Source organism: Podarcis tiliguerta (assembly GCF_965153285.1).
Source record: "Podarcis tiliguerta genome assembly, chromosome: 1".
NCBI lineage: Eukaryota > Metazoa > Chordata > Lepidosauria > Squamata > Lacertidae > Podarcis > Podarcis tiliguerta.
In genome coordinates, this window is record NC_139534.1 from 131738261 (window position 1) to 131762613 (window position 24353).

Consider the following 24353-nt stretch of genomic DNA (forward strand, 5'->3'; position numbering starts at 1 on the left):
GGTGAGGCTGTTGAGGATCACAAGGTGCTTGATTGTTCTGCTTCACCCTTGTCTATTCCCTAGAGAGGGATGATTAATGAAGAGCCCTTTTGGGTAAGATGCTTTATGCCTCTGGCTCTGCCTACCCCTGGCATTCAGCCTCCAGAAGGTTACCCATGAGAAGATGTGGCCCTGGGGCTGCGAAAGGCTCCCCACGCCTGGTCTGCAAGCTCAGGGGGGCATTTGGGTTCATTCAAAAGCACCAAGTGAAGGTGGGGTAGGTCTTGGCTCTTCCTGCCGCCTGACAGCGTTTTTGTCCCCCCCACGAAGGATGGCTCCGGAAGTTGCAGCTGTAGAAAAGAACGGCGGCTACAACCAGCTGTGCGACATCTGGGCGGTGGGCATCACGGCCATCGAGCTTGGAGAGCTGCAGCCGCCTATGTTTGATCTTCATCCGATGAGGTCTGTGGACAGGAAGGGCTCCTCTACTCACACTCTCTCTGGCCCTGAAGTAGACAAGGGTTAAAAAGAACTCTAGCATCTGAGAGCTGGAAGGGGCCTGAAGGTCATTTGTTCTACCCCCCTTGCCAAGCCAGGGAACCCAACACTCCAGCATCCTTGGGGGGGCTTGGTCCTCCCTCCTGCCCCTGGTACAGAACTTTTGGCTGGAGAAAGAGGAGAACCTTCCACCTAGAATATTAGCGCTCTGTAATTTGCTTTTACTGACCTATGGTCCTCCCCCACCCAAAAAAACCCTATTTCTTTAATTGACAGTTAACACAGTTGGTGTTATTTTTAGATTTTCTATGTTGGTATTTTTTAATTGGTATGAAAATGTGCAAGCATCATCAAAAGAGGAAACAGATTCATAGCACTTCAGTCTTTTGCAAATGCAACATTTATAATGTCTACATTTTTAGATGGTTGCTGATACCGTGTTTGCGCGATACTGTGAGCTTCCTTGAGTGGACTGTGCCCCGAAAGGCAACTCACAAATAAATGAATAAAGCCTGACCTGCCTGACTGTTCCACCATCAATTCAGTGTGTGCAATCAGGAAGTTCTTCCTAATCTTTAGGGGTGTTGTGGACTGCAAATCCCATCATCCCCAGCCAGCAGAGCCAATGGTCAGGAAAGATGGGAATTGTAGTACAAACCATCTGGCAGGCTTGGTCTACTCCGGTCAAAAACCCCTTTCTTCCCTTACAAATCCTTTCCTTCAGGTAGGTAGCCGTGTTGGTCCGACACAGTCTAGATAGATAGATAGATAGATAGATAGTCCAGTTGCACCTTAGAGACCAACTAAGTTTGTTCTTGGTATAAGCTTTTGTGTGCATGCATGGTATCTGAAGAAATGTGCATGCACACGAAAGCTTATACCCAGAACAAACTTAATTGCTCTCTAAGGTGCTACTGGACAATTTTTTAATTTATTTCGAATCCTTTCCTTGTACAGCTGTGTCCTGCACTTCTGACGGGGTGGTTTCCTTGTATTTCAGGGCCTTGTTCCTAATGTCCAAAAGCAACTTTCAGCCTCCAAAGCTAAAGGAAAAAACAAAATGGTAAGTCTGGGAGTGCCTTTTTCATTTATTTCCCCCCCAGTGGTCTTGCCCTTGATGGTTTGTGTCTTGTTCCTTTCCATACCAATAGGGGTGCCCTTTGGCTGGTGATAGTGACCCCTGAAGGTGGCTGAAAGAGATGCTTAGAATATTCCATCGCATAACCCCCCCCCCCAAAAAAATGTGGGCTTAAGGGATGGGTGTGGGGAGCAGAAAGAGTTTGACCTGCTGATATTGACTGGCAGCCCCTCAAATTGCCCCTCCCTCCACTCTAGTCATGGGGCAGTACGATCCTTTGATGGTTGCCTTTCTTTTTAACTGGGACATGGGTGGCGCTGTGGGTTAAACCGCAGAGCCTAGGACTTGCCGATCAGAAGGTCGGCAGTTCAAATCCCCGCAATGACGGGGTGAGCTCCCATTGCTCGGTCCCTGCTCCTGCCAACCTAGCAGTTCGAAAGCACGTCAAAGTGCAAGTAGATAAATAGGTACCACTCCGGCGGGAAGGTAAACGGCATTTCCGTGCACTGCTCTGGTTCGCCAGAAGCGGCTTAGTCATGCTGGCCACATGACCCAGAAGCTGTACGCCAGTTCCCTCGGCCAATAAAGCGAGATGAGCGCCTCAACCCCAGAGTCGGTTACGACTGGACCTAATGGTCAGAGGTCCCTTTACCTTTACCTTTACTTTCTTTTTAACCAAAAGGATCCTCACTGGATCATTTTGGACAGTCCCCTGCTGCAATTCTTTTAGGGTACATGCAAAAGTCGCTTCAGGCTGGGCACACCCACCTGTGCTTTGTGCCTGACCAGGCAGAGGGATAGGCAAGAGTGGAAGTATTCTCAGTTGACCGTGCCCCGTCCTCCAGCATACGACTGGAGGTATGATTAAGGGGTGAGGGAAAGGATTTTAGGCCACAAGTTTCTGCTTTCTTGCAGGCCTGCCTCTGCTCAGTCTCCGTTTTTAAGAAGTGGTATTTCTCTAGAATAAGGGCAAAAGCAATTTCTGAAGTTAGGTTACCTTTCGCTCTGGGAGGTTGGTCCGCCCGACATTTCATTTGCCTCCCCCTTATGTCAGTTGCGGTATCGTCATACTGTGTTGCCTCCCCTCGTTGCCTGCGTGTGTTTTTCTAATAGGCTGCAGTTCAGTTGCGATCTCCATGTTAGCCATATTTTCCAGCACCCAGACAGTCAAACCACATTCTTTTGCTACAGATGTTTTTGCCGTTTGCACAAGAGTTGCACTGGCCTTCTGTTCTTCCCTTCCCCTTTTTGGCAAAAAATGTAGTTAAAAAAACCACCCCAGACAGTTGGGGGGTGGGGGGAACGAACTTGAACTTTTTTCTTAATTCTGCAGCACTACAAGGGCCAATGCAGCTGGAAGGGGAATGCATAAGACTTAAGAAGAGCTCTGAGGTTGAGTCCGACCAAAGGCCCATGCAGTCATAGAATCATCTAGTCCAACCCCATTCAATCCAGAAATCACAGCTCAAGAATCCCTGCATCTAGTCTCTGCTTTAAAAACCTCCAAGGAAGGAGAGTCCCCCCCCCCCACTCCGGAAGGAGTCCATTCCACTATCGAACAGCTCTTGCCGTCAGAATGTTCTTCCTAATGTTTAGTTGGAATCTCTTCTCTTGTAATTTGAATCCATTGGTTCGTGTCTTGCCCTCTGGAGCAGGAGAAAACAAGCATGCTCCATCTTCCCTTGACAGCAGTTTGGATAGCTCAACATTTGCAATGTTGAATTCCATCCTCTATTTCAGATAGAGATGATATACCGTATTTTTCGCTCTGTAGGACGCACTTTTCCTCCTCCAAAAATGAAGGGGAAATGTGTGTGCGTCCTATGGAGCGAATGCAGGCTTTCGCTGAAGCCTGGAGAGCGAAAGGGGTCAGTGCGCACCAACCCCTCTGCGCTCCCCGGGCTTCAGCCAGCTATCCGCAAGCCTTCTGAGCGCGGCAGGAACTCCCACCGGGCTCCGAAGGCCTGCGGATAGCAGCCTGTTCTGGGGGCTGGGGTCGGGGGAAGCTCGTGCTTCCCCCGTCCCCAGCCCTGCAAGCTCTGGGAGCGGCGGAGAGGTTGTGCGCAATCTTGCCACCGCTCCTGGACCTGTTCTGGGGGCTGGGGTTGGGGGAAGCTTGGGCTTCCCCCACCCCAGCCCTGCGGCTGGGAGGGGAAATAAAAAAAAAAATTATTCATTTCCCCCCCTAAAAACTAGGCGCGCCCTATGGTCTGGTGTGCCCTATGGAGCGAAAAATACGGTAATTCCTATCTTTTGCACTTGCCCCCAAATGATCAGTCAACCTCTAATAACTGGAATTAAAAAGAGTACAGCTATGAGTTATCCATGGACCTTTTACCGATTCCTCTTAAGCTACATAAAGGAGATAATACTTCCATATAATGGTTGAAACAGTACCTTCAAAAGTAGCCCCACGTAGAGCGCATTGCAGTAGTCCGAGCGCGAGATAACTGGAGCATGCACCACTCTGGCGAGACAGTCCACAGGCAGGAAGGGTCTCATCCTGCGTACCAGATGGAGCAATGCAGGAATGGTCTGTGGATGAAGGGCAGCGTACAAATTCAATAAATAATAATAATAATTCAGAAATTGGGATTCTTCATACAATATACCGGCCTTTCTGAACCTGATGCCTTCCAGATGTTCTGAACTACAAGCCCCAGCTAGCATTGCCAGTTTGTCAAGGATGATGGGGGTTGTAGTCTAGAGCATCTAGACGACACCAGGTTGGGAGGGCTGCATTTATAGGAATGGTGAGGTACAAGATGCAGCGCAGCCACTGCTGCTGTTTACGTTGAACTTTGCTTAAGAATGCTTAGTTTATTTTATTGTTGACTTTCCTTAGCATATATGTTTATTTGTGTCATTTATATTTTGTATTTTTATTATATTCATTTTCTTATTGTGCAATGGTTGCCCATTATAAAAAAAAAGTTTAATATTACAGAATCTGAACGTCTTTTAATCACCAAACAAGACCCATCACATATGATAAAAGCTGCGTTTTCTCTCTCTCTCTTTTAGGTCACCGACATTTCACAGTTTTGTGAAAGTAGCACTTACAAAAAACCCAAAGAAGAGGCCCGCGGCTGATAAACTTCTTACTGTAAGCCTGTTTTCTTTCTTTTTTGAAAGATGAGAGTAAAATCTCATCCCCACTAGTGGAGGAAATGTTCTGGCTTTCAGGGTACACTCCAAAGGCCTTGCATACTTCTTTTTTAAATGCTGTAATGCGTGATGAATATCGAAAACTTTCCAGGCATGTAAAAAGCTTCTTGTTTTTACAAAAAAACCCAAACGCCTCTGTGTTAAGATTGTGCTGAGATAATTCCCTTCGCTACTAGATGAATCACGTTTTTTAAGCGTCTGAAAGACTTTAAGCAAACAGACAGACAGACACTAAAATCCCCAAATTGACCCCTAGTGCAGAGGCTGTCAGAAAAGTGAAGAATTGGGAGATTTTGCCTTGTTTGCATGGAAGGCTAAACCATGACCAGCACTCCTTAAACTTCTGATGTACTGCAGGCTGCTGTTCCGGTTGGCATGTGTTTTGGGGACATTTTCTTGCCTTACAGTTGCCGCACGGAGACAGTGCTTGAAAGCCTTTTGATATAAAGCTCAGCCTCCTGTGTTTGGTCTGTGCTGTGCTCACAATCCATGCAGGGGAGAAGCTGCAGAGGCAGCCTCAGATTTCCACGCACATGAAAAGAGAAACCTTTCTTTGGGGCCTGACTCTGCAGCAAGTCTTGCAGTGCTGAAGAAGCCAGCTGCCTTTTCATTTAAGGTGTAATACGCAAACTTCAGCATGCCTTAGAAATCTTGAAGAAGCCACACTATTTATTTTTAATTAAGTTAGTTAGTTGCTTTCTCTTGCTCAAGGCAACTCCGAGCAACTTACAAACAAACAAAAAGCCCAAGTAGAAACATTGAAACAAAGGTGTAAAATACACTAAAAACATAATGATTTTATGATTAAAACTAAAGAAGAGCCACTTCATTAATAATAATAATAATAATAATAATAATAATAATAATAATAATAATAATTTTTTATTTGTATCCCGCGCTCCCTGGCCAAAGCTGGGCTCAGAGTGGCTAACAACAAGTAAAAATAGCACAGTGTACATAAAATCACAGAGTCAATTAATTAAATTATATTCTAAAATCATTCTAAGAACGGGCGGCCAGGGATGTCTATAAAACATTGTAAAAATCTTAACCACAGTCATGAAATCAGCATGTACTGTGGTTTTGGGATATTCTCTCAAAGAATAACTAGGCATAATGTTTTTTATTATTATTATTATTATTATTATTATTATACATTTATATACTGCCTTTTCTTCTAAGGAGCTCAAGGTGGTGTGTGTGGTTCTCTTCCTCCCCATTTCATCCTCACAACAACCCTGTGAGGCAGGTTAGGCTGAGAGATGGCAACTGGCTCAAAGTGAGCTGAGTGGTGAGATTCGAACCCTGGTCTCCCATATCAGAGCCCATCACTCTAACCCCTACACCCCACTGGCTCTCCTAAACACCCGAGGCGCAGCCTGGGGCAAGTTCCTGTTCGCAGGGGCAGCTAGCAGACGAAGGATGATAGCTTTGTGGTAGGGCTTTGGTTTCTGTGCAGAAAGTCCCTGGTTCTCTTCGCCAGCTTCTCCAGCGAGCTGAAGAGCCTCCGCTAGCCGGCGCAGACCCAACGCTTGCCAAACTGGTGCCCACCGCAGCTGTGCTGGTGGGTCCTGATGGGAGCCATGGTCTATCTGGAGGGCACCTGGTTAGCAAAGGCTGGCATGGACAAGCAAGTCCTGAACTCGCCCTCTCATTCTTTCCACGTATGTATATTTTTAGCATACCTTCGTTGGGCAGCCTGGTCTCTCTCGGTCGCTGGCCGTCGAACTGTTGGACAAAGTGAACAATCCCGACAACCACCCTCATTACGCCGAGGCAGATGATGACGATTTTGAGGTGAGCAAGTCCCTCCTCTGGGCAGTTCCCTCGCCTTTAGGCTTCGTTCTCCCTTGGAAATGGTGAGCCTGGGAGTCCTGTGTAGGTCTTCGTTTTGGGGAGCTTACACGAGGCAATGCTCCCTCCGTGGGGGAAAAACCCTTTTGCAACTATGAACATAGTTGGCTAAGAGCATTGTTGGCTGCCCACTCTCCACCTTAGAGCAGATTTATGCCACAAGGTGCCATAGGAAGGCACTGGACATAGTAAAAGATCCATCGCATCCTGGTCACTGTCTCTTCGAGCTCTTGCCGTCGGGACGGAGAGACAGGACGATGAAGACAAGAATGAGCTGTCTTAAGAACAGCTTCTTCTCCAGAGCGATCTCGGCCCTGAATGGGAAGCCCGGACTTTAAAAGTCATCTAATCTCCCTTGCTGTATTATACTGTATTGTTTAATTAGTGTTTTTATGGAGCAGTCAAGTAATTTCGTTGTCCCCGAAGGGGGCAATGACAATAAAGATATTATTATTATTATTATTATTATTATTATTATTATTATTATTATTATTATTAAACATGCAGCCATACGGTTATGTGGGGCACCCCATTTCCCTTTGGTGGGCAATGAAACCTTGCATGTGTCACTGCCTCTAATGTCTCCCTTTCTGATTCCTGCAGCCGCACCCAGTTATTCGCCACACCATACGCTCTACCAACCGGAATGTCAGAGCAGAGAGGACGGCGTCTGAAATCAATTGTGAGCTTCTCTATTTTATTTTATTATTTTATTTTATTTTATTTATTCATTTATTTATTTATTTTAAATAATGTTTATTACTTTTCCAACAATTACAAAGAGAAAGTAAAAGGAAAAAGTAAAAAAGAAAAAAGAAGGGGAAAAAACACAATTCAATACAATACAATACAATACAAAAACAATTTAAAATACATCAAACACATCCAACAGTTTCAATATCTTATCTTTCATTCACTTATTTCCACGACCTCCTCACGCCTCCCTTTTTGTATTCCATTTCTATTAATTGTTTCAGCAATTTCTTTCCATCTTCCTCTGTTTTCTATCCTGTAATCATCTTAATACATTCTAACCTTATTTTTCCCTTTAATACTCTATTAATCTATTTACACCTAATTCCTTATAACATTTCTACTAAAGCCATGTAACTTCATTCCAACATTTTTCTAACATTCATAGTTTTATTATTTTATTTATTTATTAGCAAAAACATACATCTATACATACACTGAATAAGACATAACGGGGGGGGGGGGAGAAGGAACACACACAAAAACAAAGGACCAAACAAAAAACATTCCTTAAAAATCAATAGAAACTAACCTTGCAGTATTTGTTCTTAGACTGATTTTGGTCTTTACTTATGAATTCTAATATTTGAAAATCTAGGATTTATTTACTAATATAATTATATCATGCGAAAACAAAAATTAAGAAAAAATAAAGAAAGAACAACTAAGTCGACGTAACAGCTTTAACAATAAAAATACCTATGTATTGATAAGTATTACCTTTTCATTTTGTTATATTATTGACTTCCTTCTACCTCGTTACGGTTTCTGTTTGACCATTCCTGTTTTTACCCTGTATTTAATTGTTTCATCTTCATTTTGGAGTGAAGAGAAAATATTTTACTTCACTTCTCTATTTTAAAGCTAAACGCTTGCCCCCTAATTTAGCACCAGCCTAAATGTTCATTATTACTCGGGGGGGGGGTGATGATGATGATAAGGATGATTTACTAGTCTCAGTAATCCATCTGTTGCCAAAAAGGTCTCCAAGAGACTTAGATTTAAAAACTGCCTATCACCTTCTATGCAAATAGTAGTCTGGGATAAGAACTTGCATCTTTCGGTTATATTGCCTGAACACCGGCTGCAAGGTTTGAGTGGGATAGTTGTTTCTTTATCTGTATGAAATAATTTGTGTGTGTAGCTATAGACATAGATTCATTCATATGTTTTTTAAATTGTATTTTAATCAACTTGCTTTTCTTATTGGTTGTTAGCCGCCCTGAGCCCGGTCTTGGCTGGGGAGGGCAGGGTATAAATAAAATTTATTATTATTATATAAAATTTAGCCAACACCTACAATTCTTTTATACAGTGGATGCTTGGGTTGCAAACGTGATCCGTGTGGGGTGCACGTTTGCAACCCGCGCCTGCGCACATGCGGGTTGCGATTCGGCGCTTCTGCGCATGCATGACACCCGGAAGTAACCTGTTCCGGTACTTCCAGGTTTCGGGGGTCCGCAACCCGAAAAAACGCAACCTGAAGCAGCTGTAACCCGAGGTATGACTGTACAGTGGTGCCTCGCAAGACGAAAAGAATCTGTTCCGTGAGTCTTTTCGTCTTGCGGTTTTTTCGTCTTGCGAAGCAAGCCCATTGGCGGATTAGCGCTATTAGCGCTATTGACAGTTTAAGGGCTAAAAACGGTTTTTTAAGGCTTAAGGGATTAGCGGTTTTGCTGCTAAAATGCTTTTAGCAGCTTAGCGATTCAGAAAAGGGGGTTTTGGAGCAAAAAAAAACCTCAAAATTTTTCGTCAATTTTCGTCTTGCGAAGCAAGCCCATAGGGAAATTCGTCTTGCGAAGCGCCTCTGCAAACGGAAAACCCTTTCGTCTTGCGGGTTTTCCGTCTTGCAAGGCATTCGTCTTGCGGGGCACCACTGTATATGAATGCACACACAAGCACACAGCCTTAGGATGCTTTGGCAGCAGAGTAATAGCAGAACAATACCAGCTCTGTCCATCAAAGGCCTGGCAGGAAAGGTAAATCTTCCTCCGGTGTGAAAAGGATGCCAGCGAAGCCACCAGGTGGTCCTCACTGGGGGAGAGCATTCCACAGATAGGGATCCAGAAATGGAAAGGATGGAGCAAAGTTCTCTGAAAGCTTTCATTGGTCCAAGAGAACTTTCTAGGCAGGCTGCTCCCTGGGTTGCTCATGAAGTAGTAGCTGTGTGCAAAAAATGCTAGCTCTGCCTCTTGACCTGTGCGCTGCTCTCCTCAAAATCCCTTGGCAAGGTGTGGTTGATCCGTGTTATTGCCTCACCTTAAAATGGATTGATTGGTTGATTAAAAAATAAATTTATATGCTGCTAAATCATAAAAATATATCAAAGCGCATTAAAAATATATCAAAGCGCATTAAAAAGATAAAGCCATTGTAATGGTTCTAGGGGTTGCTCGTGCGTAAGCCGGTGCCAACACCTGGCTGGGTTGCCTGAGTGAACGTTTTCTGTCCGGACACCCACTCACCCGTGGCTGTCTCAATCGCTGGCAGAATCCGTCAGTGGGCGTTTCTTAAACCTCTTCCAGCAAAGAAGCTCTTTGACGCCTAGTCTTCTCCTACTTTCCCTGAGCGGAAGCCTTCTGCGCAAGGAGGGCGTAGGCAGCGGAGGACCCTTCCTCTCCCCGCTGGTCCCCGGCAAGGAGTCATGGGACCGCCTCGCCGCTTCCCCCATCTGCCCCCCTTCTCCACTGGTGCTACGCTGATTCTCTTCCCCAGAAGATGGGCTGCCTCTCCCAATCCCGGGACGCTCTCCGGAATCCCTCTGGATTTTGCTCTCTCCCTCCGGCACTGATGGCAGTTCCCTGACAGCCATAAAAGAAAAGTGTAAAAAAAAACAACCCCAAATCAATCCAAAAACAATATAATAGCAAAAAAAGAAAAGAAAAAACTTTCAGACGGCAGGAGATTCCTTCCCCTCTGCTTTTGGGCCAGGTGCCCACACTCTCAATTGTTTTATTTTAGTCTCCAAAAGAAATTGGTTGAGGATCCTACCATGGTTAAAGTCCTCTTTACGTTGCTTCTTCGCCTTCTTGCCTAACTTCTCTTCAAAGCATGCCGTTCCAGATGAAAGAATTGGTAGTTGATATTCCTTCAAGCAGACACACTCCTTGCTAGTTTCATTTTTGCAGGGGGCTAGTTCTTGGATTCGCAGCCCCTCATAAAGAGTAGCATTTCAGAAGAGAGTGTTTCAAACCGAAAACAAACCCCTCTACCTTTTCAGGCATGTTAAGAGGAAGTACTGTTTAATTGTCCGATAATACAACTTTTTAATAGGCTCTTCTAAGCCACTATGAGTCCCTGTCAGGGAAGAAGGTGAGGTATAATTAAATATATCATCATCAGCTAAGTGGCTTATATTAATAAATTTGAACATTTTTGCTATGCCGGGGGACATTGCAGTTGGAAAAAAAGCCTTGTAAAAGTCTTGCTTATAAAGTTGTAAATGTCTCGTGTCTTTCAGTTGACAAGCTGCAGTTTGAACCGCCTCTAAGGAAAGAAACAGAAGCCCGAGATGAAGTGGTACGGATTTGTTTTATTTTTATTTTTTAATTAGTATTTATATATATGCCACTTCATATCTCTACAGAAATCTCTAGATGAGTTCACCACATGCTACATGCACACACACACACATCCCCCAGGGGTTTGCAGAACGCAGATTGGGATCTACTGGTAGATCCCTGGTTGATCTGCTATAGATTGGCAAAGGGTTTCTGGCTTCCAGTTTTAAGAAGAGCCAACAGCAAAGGAGCTTTTCCCACCTGTGCTAAGCTAATGAGATGGAAGAGTTGATCAGGAGTGGCCATCTGAGTGGAAGAACTGAGAGCTCACTTCAGCTTCAGAATGCTCAGAATGAACTCAGAGGCACTCTTGTTCTTTAATTCTAGTTGTTTGTCTTTTGTAGTAGGCTCTGATTGGCAGATTTTGGGATTCTGGTTTAAAAAATTAAACAAATGGAGATCCAGCCAGTCTGAAGTCTGCCCACCCCGATGTATCGTGTTGAACAGTCTTGGCAGATCTCAGAATAAATCAATGCCGGTTTGCCCAAAGTGCCATGTGAAGTGGAGGGTCGTGCTTAGCTCCCATGGTTGTGTCTGCGCTCCAGTTGAAGCAAGCGGGCGCCCTGCACTTCAAAAGATTGATAACACCCTCCATTTCCATCACCACCCCTACCACCTACCAGAAGCATCCAGTCTTCTCCCTCCACATTGGGCTGGACACCTGCACAGGTCTTCTCGTTCACCTCCTGCGCTGGAGCTCATTTGTTGTTGTTTAGTCATTGAGTCGTGTCCAACTCTTCGTGACCCCCTGGACCAGAGCACACCAGGCACTCCTGTCTTCCACTGCCTCCCGCAGTTTGGTCAAACTCATGCTGGTAGCTACGAGAACACTGTCCCACCATCTCGTCCTCTGTTGTCCCCTTCTCCTTGTGCCCTCCATCTTTCCCAGCATCAAGGTCTTTTCCAGGGAGTCTTCTCTTCTCATGAGGTGGCCAAAATATTGGAGCCTCAGCTTCAGGATCTGTCCTTCCAGTGAGCACTCAGGGCTGATTTCCTTCAGAATGGAGAGGTTTGATCTTCTTGCAGTCCATGGGACTCTCAAGAGTCTCCTCCAGCACCATAATTCAAAAGCATCTAATTCTTCTTTAGGGTCCAGCTCTCACTTCCATACATCACTACTGGGAAAACCATAGCTTGAACTATATGGACCTTTGTTGGCAAGGTGATGTCTCTGCTTTTTAAGATGCTTGTCTAGGTTTGTCATTGCTTTTCTCCCAAGGAGCAGGCGTCTTTTAATTTTGTGACTGCTGTCACCATCTGCAGTGATCTGATACTGGCTTTCAAAGGCCAGATGCATATTTCAGTGTAAATAAGTATAAAAATAATGAAGACTTCAGGGCTCCTAGTTCAAGGTGACGCCAATGATAGTCCCAAGCCCACCCGTGGCCTTTGGCCATGCGATGGTTGAGGCCTGGCGTTGGGCTGGTCCCCAGTCTGTACATTTCCTCGTGTACATTTCCCAGACCAGAAGCAGAACAGAGCAGATCCAGAAAACGCTACACCTGAACCGGAGCCAGGGAATAGGGCCTGAATGCGGATTGTATTATAGTGGGGTGCCCTTATTAGATATTAGCTGGAGACATTGCTCACCTGAACGTTTTCCCCTCTGCAGGTGGTGGCAGCCGGCGCACACTTCGCTTCGCACTGGAATCCTTTCGTTGATGGCGGAAGCTGCGCCAAGTAAGTATGCCTGGCTCCGTCGTGAATAAATGACCCACTCTCTGCATTTCAAGGTTACCACCCACTTGGGAGGAAAAAGGGGGGCACGAACCGGATGATCTGGGCAAGTCAGGCTTTTGAGTGAGTTCTGCAGGACAGACAGGGCCTTTTTAAAAAATAAAAATAAAAAATACGTTTTTACTGAGGGATTTTCCATAAGTAACAAAAGTGCCTTTCGTATCTCTGTTTTTAAATCATAGAATCCTTCATACAAATCCATTGCAGTCAGTTTGAGACATTTTTGTTGCAGGTAATGTGGGGGTGAGGGGGAAAGAGGAGAGAGAATAAAGAATGTATGGATGGAGTTTCTTTGTCAGAATCATGTGGATAGGTGTCCTATTTTTGCTGGTGGAGCAAGAGGTTAGCGGGACCAGGGTGTGGTTGGTTGCAGTTGATTGCTTGCAGTGCATTGTGTGTTTTTTTGGGGGGGGGGGGTTGCTGGATTAGGTTAGCCATACTGATTTGTATGTTGTTGGGGAGATCGGTCATTGTCTTGTAGGGCTGTGTATGTGATAAAGGGGAGCCACACGAGGGTGAAGGCATCCTCCTTTGTCCCCGTGATAGTTTCCGTCAGTCAGTTAGTTAGTTAGTGAGTCAGGGCAGTTTCCTGTAGAGTTTGATACCAGTGGTCCATATCTGGTTATGACGCTCCTAGGTGCTCAGAGTAAGTGACATTCATTCTTTGTCAGATAGAAACTTTATTCGCGTTAGCTGATGGCCATGGCAACAATAAAACATTACAATATACACAGAAGAAAGGAAATTTAGTATAAAAGCACAGTTTAGGGTCCTGAATCAGCAGTCTGACAGGAGAAAGGACACTGGCAGTGGTTGTGCGTCCTGGGATGGGGTGATGATCTCGTTCCTCAGGTCTTTGTAGAGAGTGCAAGACAGGAGGACGTGAGCCACTGTTTCGGTGAACCCGTCTCCACAGGGGCAAAGGTGTTTCTCATGCGGGATCTTTTGGAATTGGCCCTCAAGTACCGCAGATGGCAAAACGTTCAGTCTTGCGAGTGTGAAAGCACGTCTGTATTTTGGGATAGCTAGTTTGTACAGGTATGGAGCCAGAGAATCAAAATGGGAAATTGATCATACCGTGGGCAGAATTTCCTTATAGCGGCCAGGTTGTTCTGATGCTCAATACCTTTAAGACATTGACTGTTTGCTTTGGTTAGGCCCTTTGTCAAGTGAGTGTGCATTCTTGGGCAGATGTGGCCCTTGTGGGCCTGCCGAGATGCAGGCGGAGGGCTTTGCTGGACTCGGTTGGCAGCATGACATGGCGACCCTCCGCCATTTTCTTGCCTCTCCTGTCACACTTAGGATGTGAGTGTGAACGCACATGACTCTCACTGCACCCTGACCATCATGCTGCTCCAGACCAGCTTTGTGGTGTGGTCAGCTTTCTGAGAGCTTCCCTCAAGCCGTATCTTGGTGTGTGGAGAAAGGGTAGGGGAATCAGTCAGCCCATGCTGTAGCTTAGATATGGCTGCACCCCACAAATGGCCTAATCTGGGGTCTGTGTGATTTCTGATGGGTGGGACAACAGGGGGAAGGAACGCTTGAAATAAGGAACTCCCATTGCCTCAGGGTAATGAGCTGGTAGTCTTTGGGCGCTGTTAAGTGTGGCTGCAGAATGAGTAGACTGGATCACTGGGCAGAATGTGGCCGGGGAGGCCGGCAGAATCCGAGACCAGGGAGAAGAGTCAGTGGAAGAAGATTGGAAGAAATTTAAAGACTACTTACAGAAACACTGTAAAATTAATGAATGTTAGAATGATGTTGGATTGAAGTTAAGTGGTTTTTGCTAGCAGCAATGTTAAGGAATATGTAAAAATGGATTATTAACGGGTGATATAATATTATAATATATTAAGATAAAAGATTAAGATAAAATTAAAGAGGGAAAGGATTTGCTGAATTAACCAATTGAAATGGAATACAAGAAAGGGAGGTGTGAGGAGGTCAGGGAAATAAGCAAATGAAAGATAAGAAATGGAGAGACTGATTGGTTTTTAACTGTTTTTATTTTGTATTTTGTATTTTCTTTTTTTTTCTTTCTAATTTTTGTAATATGTTGAAACCTCAATAAATATCTTTTTAAAAAAAAATTAAAATAAAAAATAAAAAAAGAGAATGTGGCCGGGTAGGTTCCGCGGCACAAGGCCTGTTTCGCGGTGGGTGGGGCCCCTCTGTTCATCGTGTGTTTGTGCAGAGGAGTGCCGTTTGCATTTTCTGCCTCAGGCATGCTTCGTGCAGCTGCTCCAGAGTTTATTGAAGCAACAGCTGCCCATCTCAGCTTTCTCCCAATCTGGTATCCTCCAGATGTTTTGGGCTTCGATTCCCGCTCGGCCCAGCCAGCCCAGCTGATGGGAGATATTGTCTGGAACATCTGTAGGGCACTGGATTGGGGAAGGCCAGGCCATCCCATTACTGCTTCTGTGATTTTAAATCCCTTAGAACAGTCTGGCGCTAAAAAAACCCCCTGACATAAGCAACTTCGTGGTATTGCATTCCTGTGTCTCTCTGCAGCCGCAAAGGCCAGCAAGTGTCTTTTGCAAGCCAGGATTCCCCCAGGTTACCATAAGGAAACCTCGAGCGCCGCAAGTTGCTTGCGCTGGAATGTGAAGGAGCCCATGGAGGCAAAATACCTTTGCCTTAAAAGGCCTTCTCTGCTCTGGCTCCCTTGGCCGTCCGGCACAACTTGTGTTGCTTTTGGGGGAGCTGTTCCCTGAATGCCTTCCTCTTCCTTCTCCTGGTAAAGGCCTGCTCTCCTTTGGCCGGCCGGCAGCCGTACAGCTGTTTCCACAATCACTCACTAAGCGCCATTAATGTACATGGCATTTCTTGCGTAGCAAACTCCCCCCCCCCCATCCCTCTGCTGCTGTTGTAGGAGGAGAAAGAAGCCAGGCTCCCCACCACAAGCGGCTTCGAATTTAATTTTTTACCATGGGGTAGGCTGCAACAGGAATGACTGTGCTGGGGGGAGAGAAAGGACAAATGTGAACAAATGCACTCCTATGTACAATGGTACCCCGCAAGACGAATGCCTCGCAAGACGGAAAACCCGCTAGACGAAAGGGTTTTCCGTTTTGGAGGTGCTTCGCAAAACGAATTTGCTATGGGCTTGCTTCGCAAGACGAAACTGCCTTGCGAGTTCCTGCGGGGTCCCCCCCCCCTTTTTCCCAAGCCGCTAAGCCGCTTAACAGCTGATCGCTAAGCCGCTTATCAGCTGATCCACTAAGCCCGCTAAGCCGCTAATAGCCTTTTAGCAGCTAATCCGCTAACCCCTTAAGCCTTTAATAGCTGCTAATAGCCGCTAAACCGCTAATAGCGCTAATCTGCTAAGCCGCTAATGGGCTTGCTTCGCAAGACGAAAAAACCGCAAGACGAAGAGACTCACGGAACGTATTCTTTTCGTCTTGCGAGGCACCACTGTACTTGGGATTCTTTTCATTTGAAGGTCTTTGTGGGTACCCACTTGGCAGATTTCAATTCTGTCTCCCAGTCTTCTCTGGCATGGATGTCCGAACATGGATGCTGGAGTAAGTGGGTCCTCTTTGGCCTGACCTGCAGCCAGGCTCACCTTATGCTCACATGTTCTTATCTTCTCTGGTTGTAAATATCCACAGTGGTTTTGTAGGTCCTGCCTTCCGTTGAACTAAGAGGTTTTGCTTTTCCTTTCCCCTCCTCTCTCCCCACTTTTCTTTTCTTTCCTCTTCCCCACCTCCTTTCCTTTTCTACCGTGCTTTTCTCGATGGCCAAAGCTGTTAAATCCTTGTGTGTACAACCAGGCTGGCGTTTTCTGCGCTGGCTTGTAGGACCAGGCAACTGATAAGGAGAGGAGCATGCAGGATATGCGGGTCTTCTGGCGTCACGTCTGGCATTTGCTGGGGCTTTGGGCGTGATTGGAAGTGGCTTGGGCACAGCTGCATTCCAGGCAGCTGCAGCTGCAGAGGAGCCCAGAACACCACATCACAGTCACCTGGGCAGACGAAGCCAGGTTGCTCATGCTCCCAAACCCCCAAAGAGAGGGAGCGTATCTGCCCCTCCAGCAGAGGGTCACGTTCTGCTCAGCGCCGTAAACAGGAAATGCTTGGGGTTTTGGGAGGCTTGGAAGGCTGGATAATGTCACTGCCGCACAGAAAGAAAAAGGAGCTGTGGCTTTTGGGCTGCTTTCCGTCCTCTTGGGCTGGTCCAGAAAAAACACAGCGCTGATTTATGGCCTCCGTCAAGGGGTCAGCTCTGTGTGAAAGGTCCATCGTGGCCTGCCAGCCTTCTGCTGGAGGGATATTTGCTTTAAAGCTGCATAAACATATAGTTGTATGCGGATGAACGTATTGCTCGATTGCTTTCCCCCTGTCTCTCCCCACACTCCCCAAAAATAATTACAGAGGGGGAGAGCTCTCCAGATCTTTTTCCAGTGTTGCACATATGAATTTTCCCTGTCATGGGTCTGGCTCTTGATCTATTTAGCCCAGGGCTGAAGCATCCAAGGTTTTCTGGAGAGCTTTTATTCTCCAGCCTGGATATTTTTTTTACTGGGGAGATCGGGGATTGAACCTGAGGCTGTGTGTGCAAAACTTGTTCTCTGCCACTGAGCGATGGGCCTGATCCTTTTTTTTTGGGGGGGTGCCTATTTTCCCTGTCCCTTCAGGAACATTTTTTCAAAGCCATTCCTAAACCTTCTTTATTGTTCCTCCACCACCATGACTCTGCCCATTCCCATTCATTGTGGGCCCCAGACCTGGGCCGGTCGCCAGAAATAATGTGGTCGTGGGAGGGCCTAAGAGAACATTGGGAGCATTGTAAGTCAGCGAGAGACAGCCTTGACCTGAAGGCAAGAACTTAGAAGACGTTTCAATTGAAATTACCGGATTTTGCGTTTCAGAGCACTAGTAACCCGGGAGGGCGAGGGAGAGCGCCTGCTCATCCCACTGCTTATTTGTTTAAAACTCTGTGGGGTTTTTTATTTGAAAATAAATCCCAAGACTTTATTGTGACGTTAAAGTAGAAACCATGTAATAAAACAGAGAAGGGTGCATAAAGGAGTGCCAAGAAATGAAACCAAAGCAAACCAGGGTTCACAGCCATTAGCTCATAAAATAAAGTACATTCTTGAGAGAGACTACACCGTTGAGTTAGACACCGCAACCCAAAATGGCCTGATACAGAAATGGTGCAAAACAAACATTTTGAATACCAAATAAAGCCATATTTCATTGGTGGATGAAGGGGGAGGGAGAGAGAGAATCCTTGTGATTCATTTCTGAGCGCAGAAAGTGCTTTGCACTTGAGTAGTTTCAGACTGGCCCTTCCTTGGTGGGGGTCTCTGGAGCCCTGGGGAAGCCACTGGGCGAGGGGCGTCCTCAACTTCCGCTTGGGAGGCTGATGGGCAGGGTTGCTTCCAGAGGAGGCGATGTCAGCCCTTCCTTCTGTAGCTCAGTGGCAGAGCGTTGGATCTGCTTGCAGGAAGCTCCGGGTTCAGCCCACGGCAGCATCTCCAGGCAGGCCTGGGATTGTCCGCTGCCTGAAGCCCTGGAGAGGCGCTGCCAGCCAGTGTAGACCATGCTGGGGTAGACGGACCAACGGTCTGACTCAGGGTAAGGCAGCTTCCGGTCTTTCTCTCCTCCCTGCAGTGGGGGCCTAGTACCTAATAATAATAATAATAATAATAATAATAATAATAATAATAATAATAAATTAATTTATACCCCGCCTTACCCAGCCAAAGCCAGGCTCAGGGTGGCTAACACCAGTAAAATTACAATAAAAACATAATAGAAGAAGAAAAAACCATTTAAAATGCAGGTTAAAATGCAATTTAAAATGCAGCCTCCTTTTAAAAGTAGCCCATGGATCAAAACCATAAAGGGAGGGAAAACATAAGGGTCAGATTACCTGTTGCATTATTGCTGTTGTTTGTAGAGTTGGAAGGGATCCGGAGGATCCGGACGAATATGCAGCTGTCCCATACGGGGATCGAACCTGCAACCTTGGCATTATCAGCACCATGCTCTAGCCAGCTGAGCTATCCAGACTGCCTCTGTTGCTGTTATTAAATGTATAGCTCAACTTTCCTCCAAGGGAGCTTAAGATGACAAACATGGTTCTCTAGCTCCCCCTGTTATTTATTTATTTTACGGTCCAGTATATCTGAAGTATATACTGGAGGGACACAAGTGGCGCTGTGGGTTAAACCACAGAGCCTAGGACTTGCCGATCAGAAGGTCGGTGGTTTGAATCCCCGTGACGGGGTGAGCTCCCGTTGCTCGGTCCCTGCTCCTGCCAAGCTAGCAGATCGAAAGCACATCAAAGTGTAAGTAGATAAATAGGTATCGCTCTGGCAGGATGGTAAACGGCGTTTCCATGCACTGCTCTGGTTCGCCAGAAGCAGCTTGGTCATGCTGGCCACATGACCCGGAACCTGTCTGCAGACAAATGCCGCTCCCTCGGCCAATAAAGCGAGATTAGCGCCGCAACCCCAGAGTCGGTCACGACTGGACCTAATGGTCAGGGGTACCTTTACCTTTACCTATATCTGAAGGAGCGTCTCCACCCCATCGTTCTACCCGGACACTGAGGTCCGGCACTGAGGGCCTTCTGGCGGTTCCCTCCCTGCAAGAAGTGAGGTTACAGGGAACCAGGCAGAGGGCCTTCTCGGTGGTGGCACCCGCGCTGTGGAACGCCCTCCCACCAGATGTCAAAGAGAAGAACAACTACCAGACTTTTAGAAGACATCTGAAGGCAGCCCTGTTTAGGGAAGCTTTTAATGTTTGATGTATTACAGTATTTTAATATTTTTTTGGAAGCCGCCCAGAGTGGCTGGGGAAACCCAGCCAGATGGGTGGGGTATAAATAATAAATTATTATTATTATTATTATTATTATTATTATTATTATTACCCTCACAACCGCCCCATGAGGTAGGCTCAGCTGAGAGACAGCAACTGGGCCAAGCTCACACCCAGTGATCTTCTTTGCTGAGCGGAGATTCGAACCCTGGACTCTCTGCTCCCAGCCTGGCACTCTAATTTTCCTAGTGGCAGTTGCATAGAGTGCTACACGCCAGGTCACATACTTATCTATGTCTACGAGGAGAAATAAAATCATGTCAGAGGGGTTCTGGCTAGGGGACCTTGTCATTATAGGTGCTAAAAATCGTTCTCTTGCTTCATTATATAAGGGGCAGCGCAGGATATAATGCATAAGGTCCTCTACTTCAGGACATCCAGCCTTGACAGATGCAGCTATGGATTACAGTAGCATTTTCATTCTTTAAATCCGTGTTTCTCAAACCTGGGTTCCCGGCTGTTGCTGGACTACAACTCCCATCATCCCTAGCTAGCAGCGCCCTGGCGGTCAGGGATGATGGGAGTTGTAGTCCAACAAGAGCCAGGGACCCAAGTTTGAGAAAGAATGGCTCAGTCAGGCTAAAGAAAGTCAGGCGGGATTAGAGAGCGGTTGTCACACGGTCTTAAGCCAGCAAAGTGCCACCCAGGACTTCAGGTATGTGAAGAATCCCTTTGTCATCAGTGCTGATGGTTTTGTACAGAATTTCAGAAGCTTCTGGGGTCTCCTCCTGAGATTGATTTTCCCCACGTAGGTGCTCTACAGATCACAATCCTGGAGTCTAAGCCACAGGTGCTCTTCAGCCCTACTACCCCAGTCTAAATTTTATTTTTTTTAAAAAAAAAAAATAATTTTATCAACGTTTTATCTAGGGGGCTTCTTACCAAATTTGGCGACGGCCACGAAGATGCTGAGGAGTGAGTGATTTCTTTCTTGACGTTTGACTTTCCTCTCTCTCTTTCTCTCTCTCTCCTTTGCTACCTAACAGAGTTGGCTTTCTTTAACAATGTCTCAGTCACCCTTGGAGACCCTAAAGGGGCTGGTGGGCTGGCTAACCCTGTCTTCCGTTTCAGCCCAGCCTTTCTAAACGGTTCTTCATTCAGAGATTACCTGAGATGTTTAAAGCAGTGAGAATCATCGAATTGTAGAGTTGGGATGGACCCCAAGAGCAATTAAACACAGTGTAGAGCAATAAAACACAATGCAGATCATAAAACAACATAAAAACCAAACACCATTTTTTAAAAATCCGTAGAAGTAAAATGTACTGATTTGGGAAGGCCTAGGGAGAAAAGGACGCGGGTGGCGCTGTGGGTAAAACCTCAGCGCCTAGGACTTGCCGATCGCATGGTCGGCGGTTTGAATCCCCGCGGCGGGGTGAGCTCCCGTCGTTCGGTCCCAGCGCCTGCCAACCTAGCAGTTCGAAAGCACCCTCGGGTGCAAGTAGATAAATAGGGACCGCTTACTAGCGGGAAGGTAAACGGCGTTTCCGTGTGCGGCTGTGGCTCGCCAGAGCAGCGATGTCACGCTGGCCACGTGACCCGGAAGTGTCTTCGGACAGCGCTGGCCCCCGGCCTCTTTGAGTGAGATGGGCGCACAACCCTAGAGTCTGTCAAGACTGGCCCGTACGGGCAGGGGTACCTTTACCTTTTAGAGCAATAAAACACAATGCAGATCATAAAACAACATAAAAACCAAACACCATTTTTAAAAAATCCGTAGAAGTAAAATGTACTGATTTGGGAAAGCCTAGGGAGAAAAGCACGCGGGTGGCGCTGTGGGTAAAACCTCAGTGCCTAGGACTTGCCGATCGCATGGTCGGTGGTTTGAATCCCCGCGGTGGGGTGAGCTCCCGTCTTTCCGTCCCAGCGCCTGCCAACCTAGCAGTTCGAAAGCACCCCCGGGTGCAAGTAGATAAATAGGTACTGCTTTATAGCGGGAAGGTAAACGGCGTTCCGTGTGCGGCTCTGGCTCGCCAGATGCAGCTTGTCACGCTGGCCACGTGACCCGGAAGTGTCTGCGGACAGCGCTGGCTCCCGGCCTTTAGAGTGAGATGAGCGCACAAGCCTAGAGTCTGGCAAGACTGGCCCGAATGGGCAGGGGTACCTTTACCTTTACCTTAGGGAGAAAAGGAGAGCTTTAAGTAAACATTGAAAATATATGACAATGTTTGGACTTCCTTCACTTCTGAGGGAAGAGGGTTCCGGAGAACGTGATGCCTTTTCTGCCTCCACGCACAGAAGGGAGCATTTTGGCTCTGGGCAGGAAGCTTCTCAGGCTTCTCTCGCTTCCCACCTGCAATGCGATGCCGGTGCCGTGCTCATTCGGTTTCCATGTGCAATCCTTTCAAAAAGTGTAGCTCGCTATGCAAAATTCCATGACGCCATCTGCAAAGCTATTAACACATTGTCCCACCAAAAATATGTTCTCCTTCCGATGGCTTTTCTTTTTAATTGCCATCTGGCAGAATAATTCTGAAAAATCGAAGAATGGCAAGGCTGGAGTAATTAGAGGATGTGCTTTCTCTGTGCTTCAAAAAAAAAACCAAAAACAACACCCCGAAACTTTGCATTATGCTAACTGCAGTTCAGTCCTGTGCAGAGTTTTCAATCCACATGTAGTGAAGAGATCAGAATTGTGCGAGTTTACAGATCGCAGGATTTGTGGGGGTGGCCATATTCAGATTTGGCAGGGGGAGAGGGAAGAGGGGTGGGACAGACAGTCCCAGTCCTGATCTCGTCACCGTACCTTAGTCCCAGGTGTCTGTAGGGCTTCCTGCGCCAAAGAAAAACTAAGATCATGCAACCTGTATAAGTCCAGCACATCTTCCCCGTTGAAGCTGGATTTTGGAAGTTTCGGGGCAGACAAAAACAGAAAAATCCTTCACTCTGCACATAGTTAAACTCTGCAGTTCGCTCCCAGAAAATGTAGGGATAGCTACCAACACACACAGAGAGCCTTGTTGGGCAGTCAAGGTGTTCATCTGAGAAACCCCAGAGGGATTTGAGAGGCTGCTTGCATTTTCAGGGCCCGGCAGAAGTGAAACATTTTCTGGTACGTGACAGATATTGACAGGAGCAGAGGGAAAACCCCACCAAGAAGGGTTGTCTTCCACCATGTCTTTTATCCTGCTGGTTTTCCGCTGTCTTCACTAACACCCCTCCTTTTGAAAGTGACTTTCTGCAACCAGAGGCTTTGGTTTTGGAAAAATGAAACGATAGCCTTATCAGCCAGCTAACCTTCCTTTTGAAAACCTGCGTGCACATCAAAGCCAGGTGGGAAGGAATACCATTTGTCTTGGCTTTTCTTCTTGTTTCTTTTTAGATCAACACTGAAAAGGGGAGGACCCCCTCCGCTACCTCCAAAGGTGAGCAAACTCCGCAGCCACGTGACGTGTGCCTCCGGGCTGGAATGCTGAAAGTGTGTTCATGGAGTGTACTGAACCGGTTAGCAAAGAGAGGGGGCAGATCAGTGGGGAAGAACATGGGGCAAAAGAGGGCAGCAGCAGCAGGGGGCAGGAGGAGAGGCCAAATTTTGCTCAATGTGGCATTTCCTCCAGGCCAGCTATTGAGGAAGGGGCGCACTAGCACATCAGATTGCAAAGCAGCTGCCATCGCCATACTCAGCAGCAGACTCCACTGGCAGAACCGGTGCTGTTAACGTAACAGGCATTCTACATTTCTAAGCACTCAATCTTTTTGTGTGGTGGCACCTGCACTGCGGAACTCCCTGCCTCTTGATACCGTACCCTGTTGAACGCCTGCTGAAAACATCCATGTGTAGAGAAGCCTACCCTGGTGTTTAGAAAGCTGGTGGCAAGCTTAAAACTGTTTTTGGTCTATTGTCGTTTTAAAATTATTCCTCTGGTGCACATTTTTATTCTTATTTATTTATTATTTAAAATGTAAATCAAGGTTTAAAATACAGTGGTGCCCCGCAAGACGAATGCCTCGCAAGACGGAAAACCCGCTAGACGAAAGGGTTTTCCGTTTTTCAATGCGCTTCGCAGGACGAATTTCCCTATGGGCTTGCTTCGCAAGATGAAAATGTCTTGCGAGTCTTGAGATTTTTTTTTTGCTCCCCACCCCCTTTTTCTAAACCGCTAATAGCCTTTTAGCAGCTAATCCGCTAATCCCTTAAGCCTTTAATAGCCGCTAAAGCGCTAATAGCGCTAATCCACTAAGCCGCTAATAGGGTTGCTTTGCAAGACGAAAAAACCGCTAGACGAAGAGACTTGTCTTGCGAGGCACCACTGTATAAATGAAAGAATGAAAGAAAAAGAAAAAAAGATATTACTTTTAATTTGTTTTACTGATATATTTTTGTGCTTTATCTTTTCAATGTTCTGAAATCAATCAATCTGTTTCACTTTCTGTGTCTTCTTGCTGTAGCCCAGGCTCAGTATCTACCAAGAGGAAGGCCTCGTCGATGATGAGAAGTCCCAGACGATCAAGTATTGCCCCGACTCTCACGGCCAAGCCCCACCGTCTCACCGGAGACAGAGCATCCCGGTGTGTGGTCCTCAGACAGAACCCTCCCCAATTGGGATGACCAGCAGCGTCAGCAGTCCTGGTTTGCTCACCACCAGGTACAGCGACTTGGGTGAGTATCCTCATCCTGGGAGGGCCACCAGCCCTGCCGCTTTGGGCTGTGTGCAGAATGCACTAAGCACCTGAGCACCCCGGTCATCGTAGCCACCCCACGAGATACCTGGGACTGCGGGGAAAACGTTAGAGGCAACCTCCACCGGCAGTTTCCGAAGGCGAGGGTGCCAAATTAGGACTTGGCTCCTTGGTGCTCCCATGCAGCTGTACTGAGAACAGTCTGGGGGAGAGGAAGTCCCCCCCCTCGTGGGGGGAGCAGTGCTTGATGCCCCATGCCACTGACCTGCAAAA

General features: G+C 46.7%; 1 protein-coding gene across 3 annotated transcripts in view; it reads left to right on the top strand.

The window, feature by feature from the left end:
• Positions 1 to 24353, top strand: part of MAP4K5 (mitogen-activated protein kinase kinase kinase kinase 5) — a 97231-nt gene that overhangs the window by 52884 nt on the left and 19994 nt on the right. For 2 of the 3 annotated variants that reach the window (XR_014509948.1, XM_083435191.1), the window contains exons 10-19: positions 310 to 441; positions 1478 to 1540; positions 4580 to 4661; positions 6404 to 6520; positions 7181 to 7259; positions 10791 to 10849; positions 12503 to 12570; positions 20331 to 20375; positions 22783 to 22825; positions 23850 to 24060. Coding sequence is in view for 2 of the 3 variants with exons in the window: in XM_083435191.1 (XP_083291317.1) it covers positions 310 to 441; positions 1478 to 1540; positions 4580 to 4661; positions 6404 to 6520; positions 7181 to 7259; positions 10791 to 10849; positions 12503 to 12570; positions 20331 to 20375; positions 22783 to 22825; positions 23850 to 24060 (899 nt within the window). In the remaining variant the exon portion in view is untranslated. The remainder of the gene's footprint in view (positions 1 to 309; positions 442 to 1477; positions 1541 to 4579; positions 4662 to 6403; positions 6521 to 7180; positions 7260 to 10790; positions 10850 to 12502; positions 12571 to 20330; positions 20376 to 22782; positions 22826 to 23849; positions 24061 to 24353) is intronic. The other variant, XM_083435192.1, reaches the window with a different exon arrangement.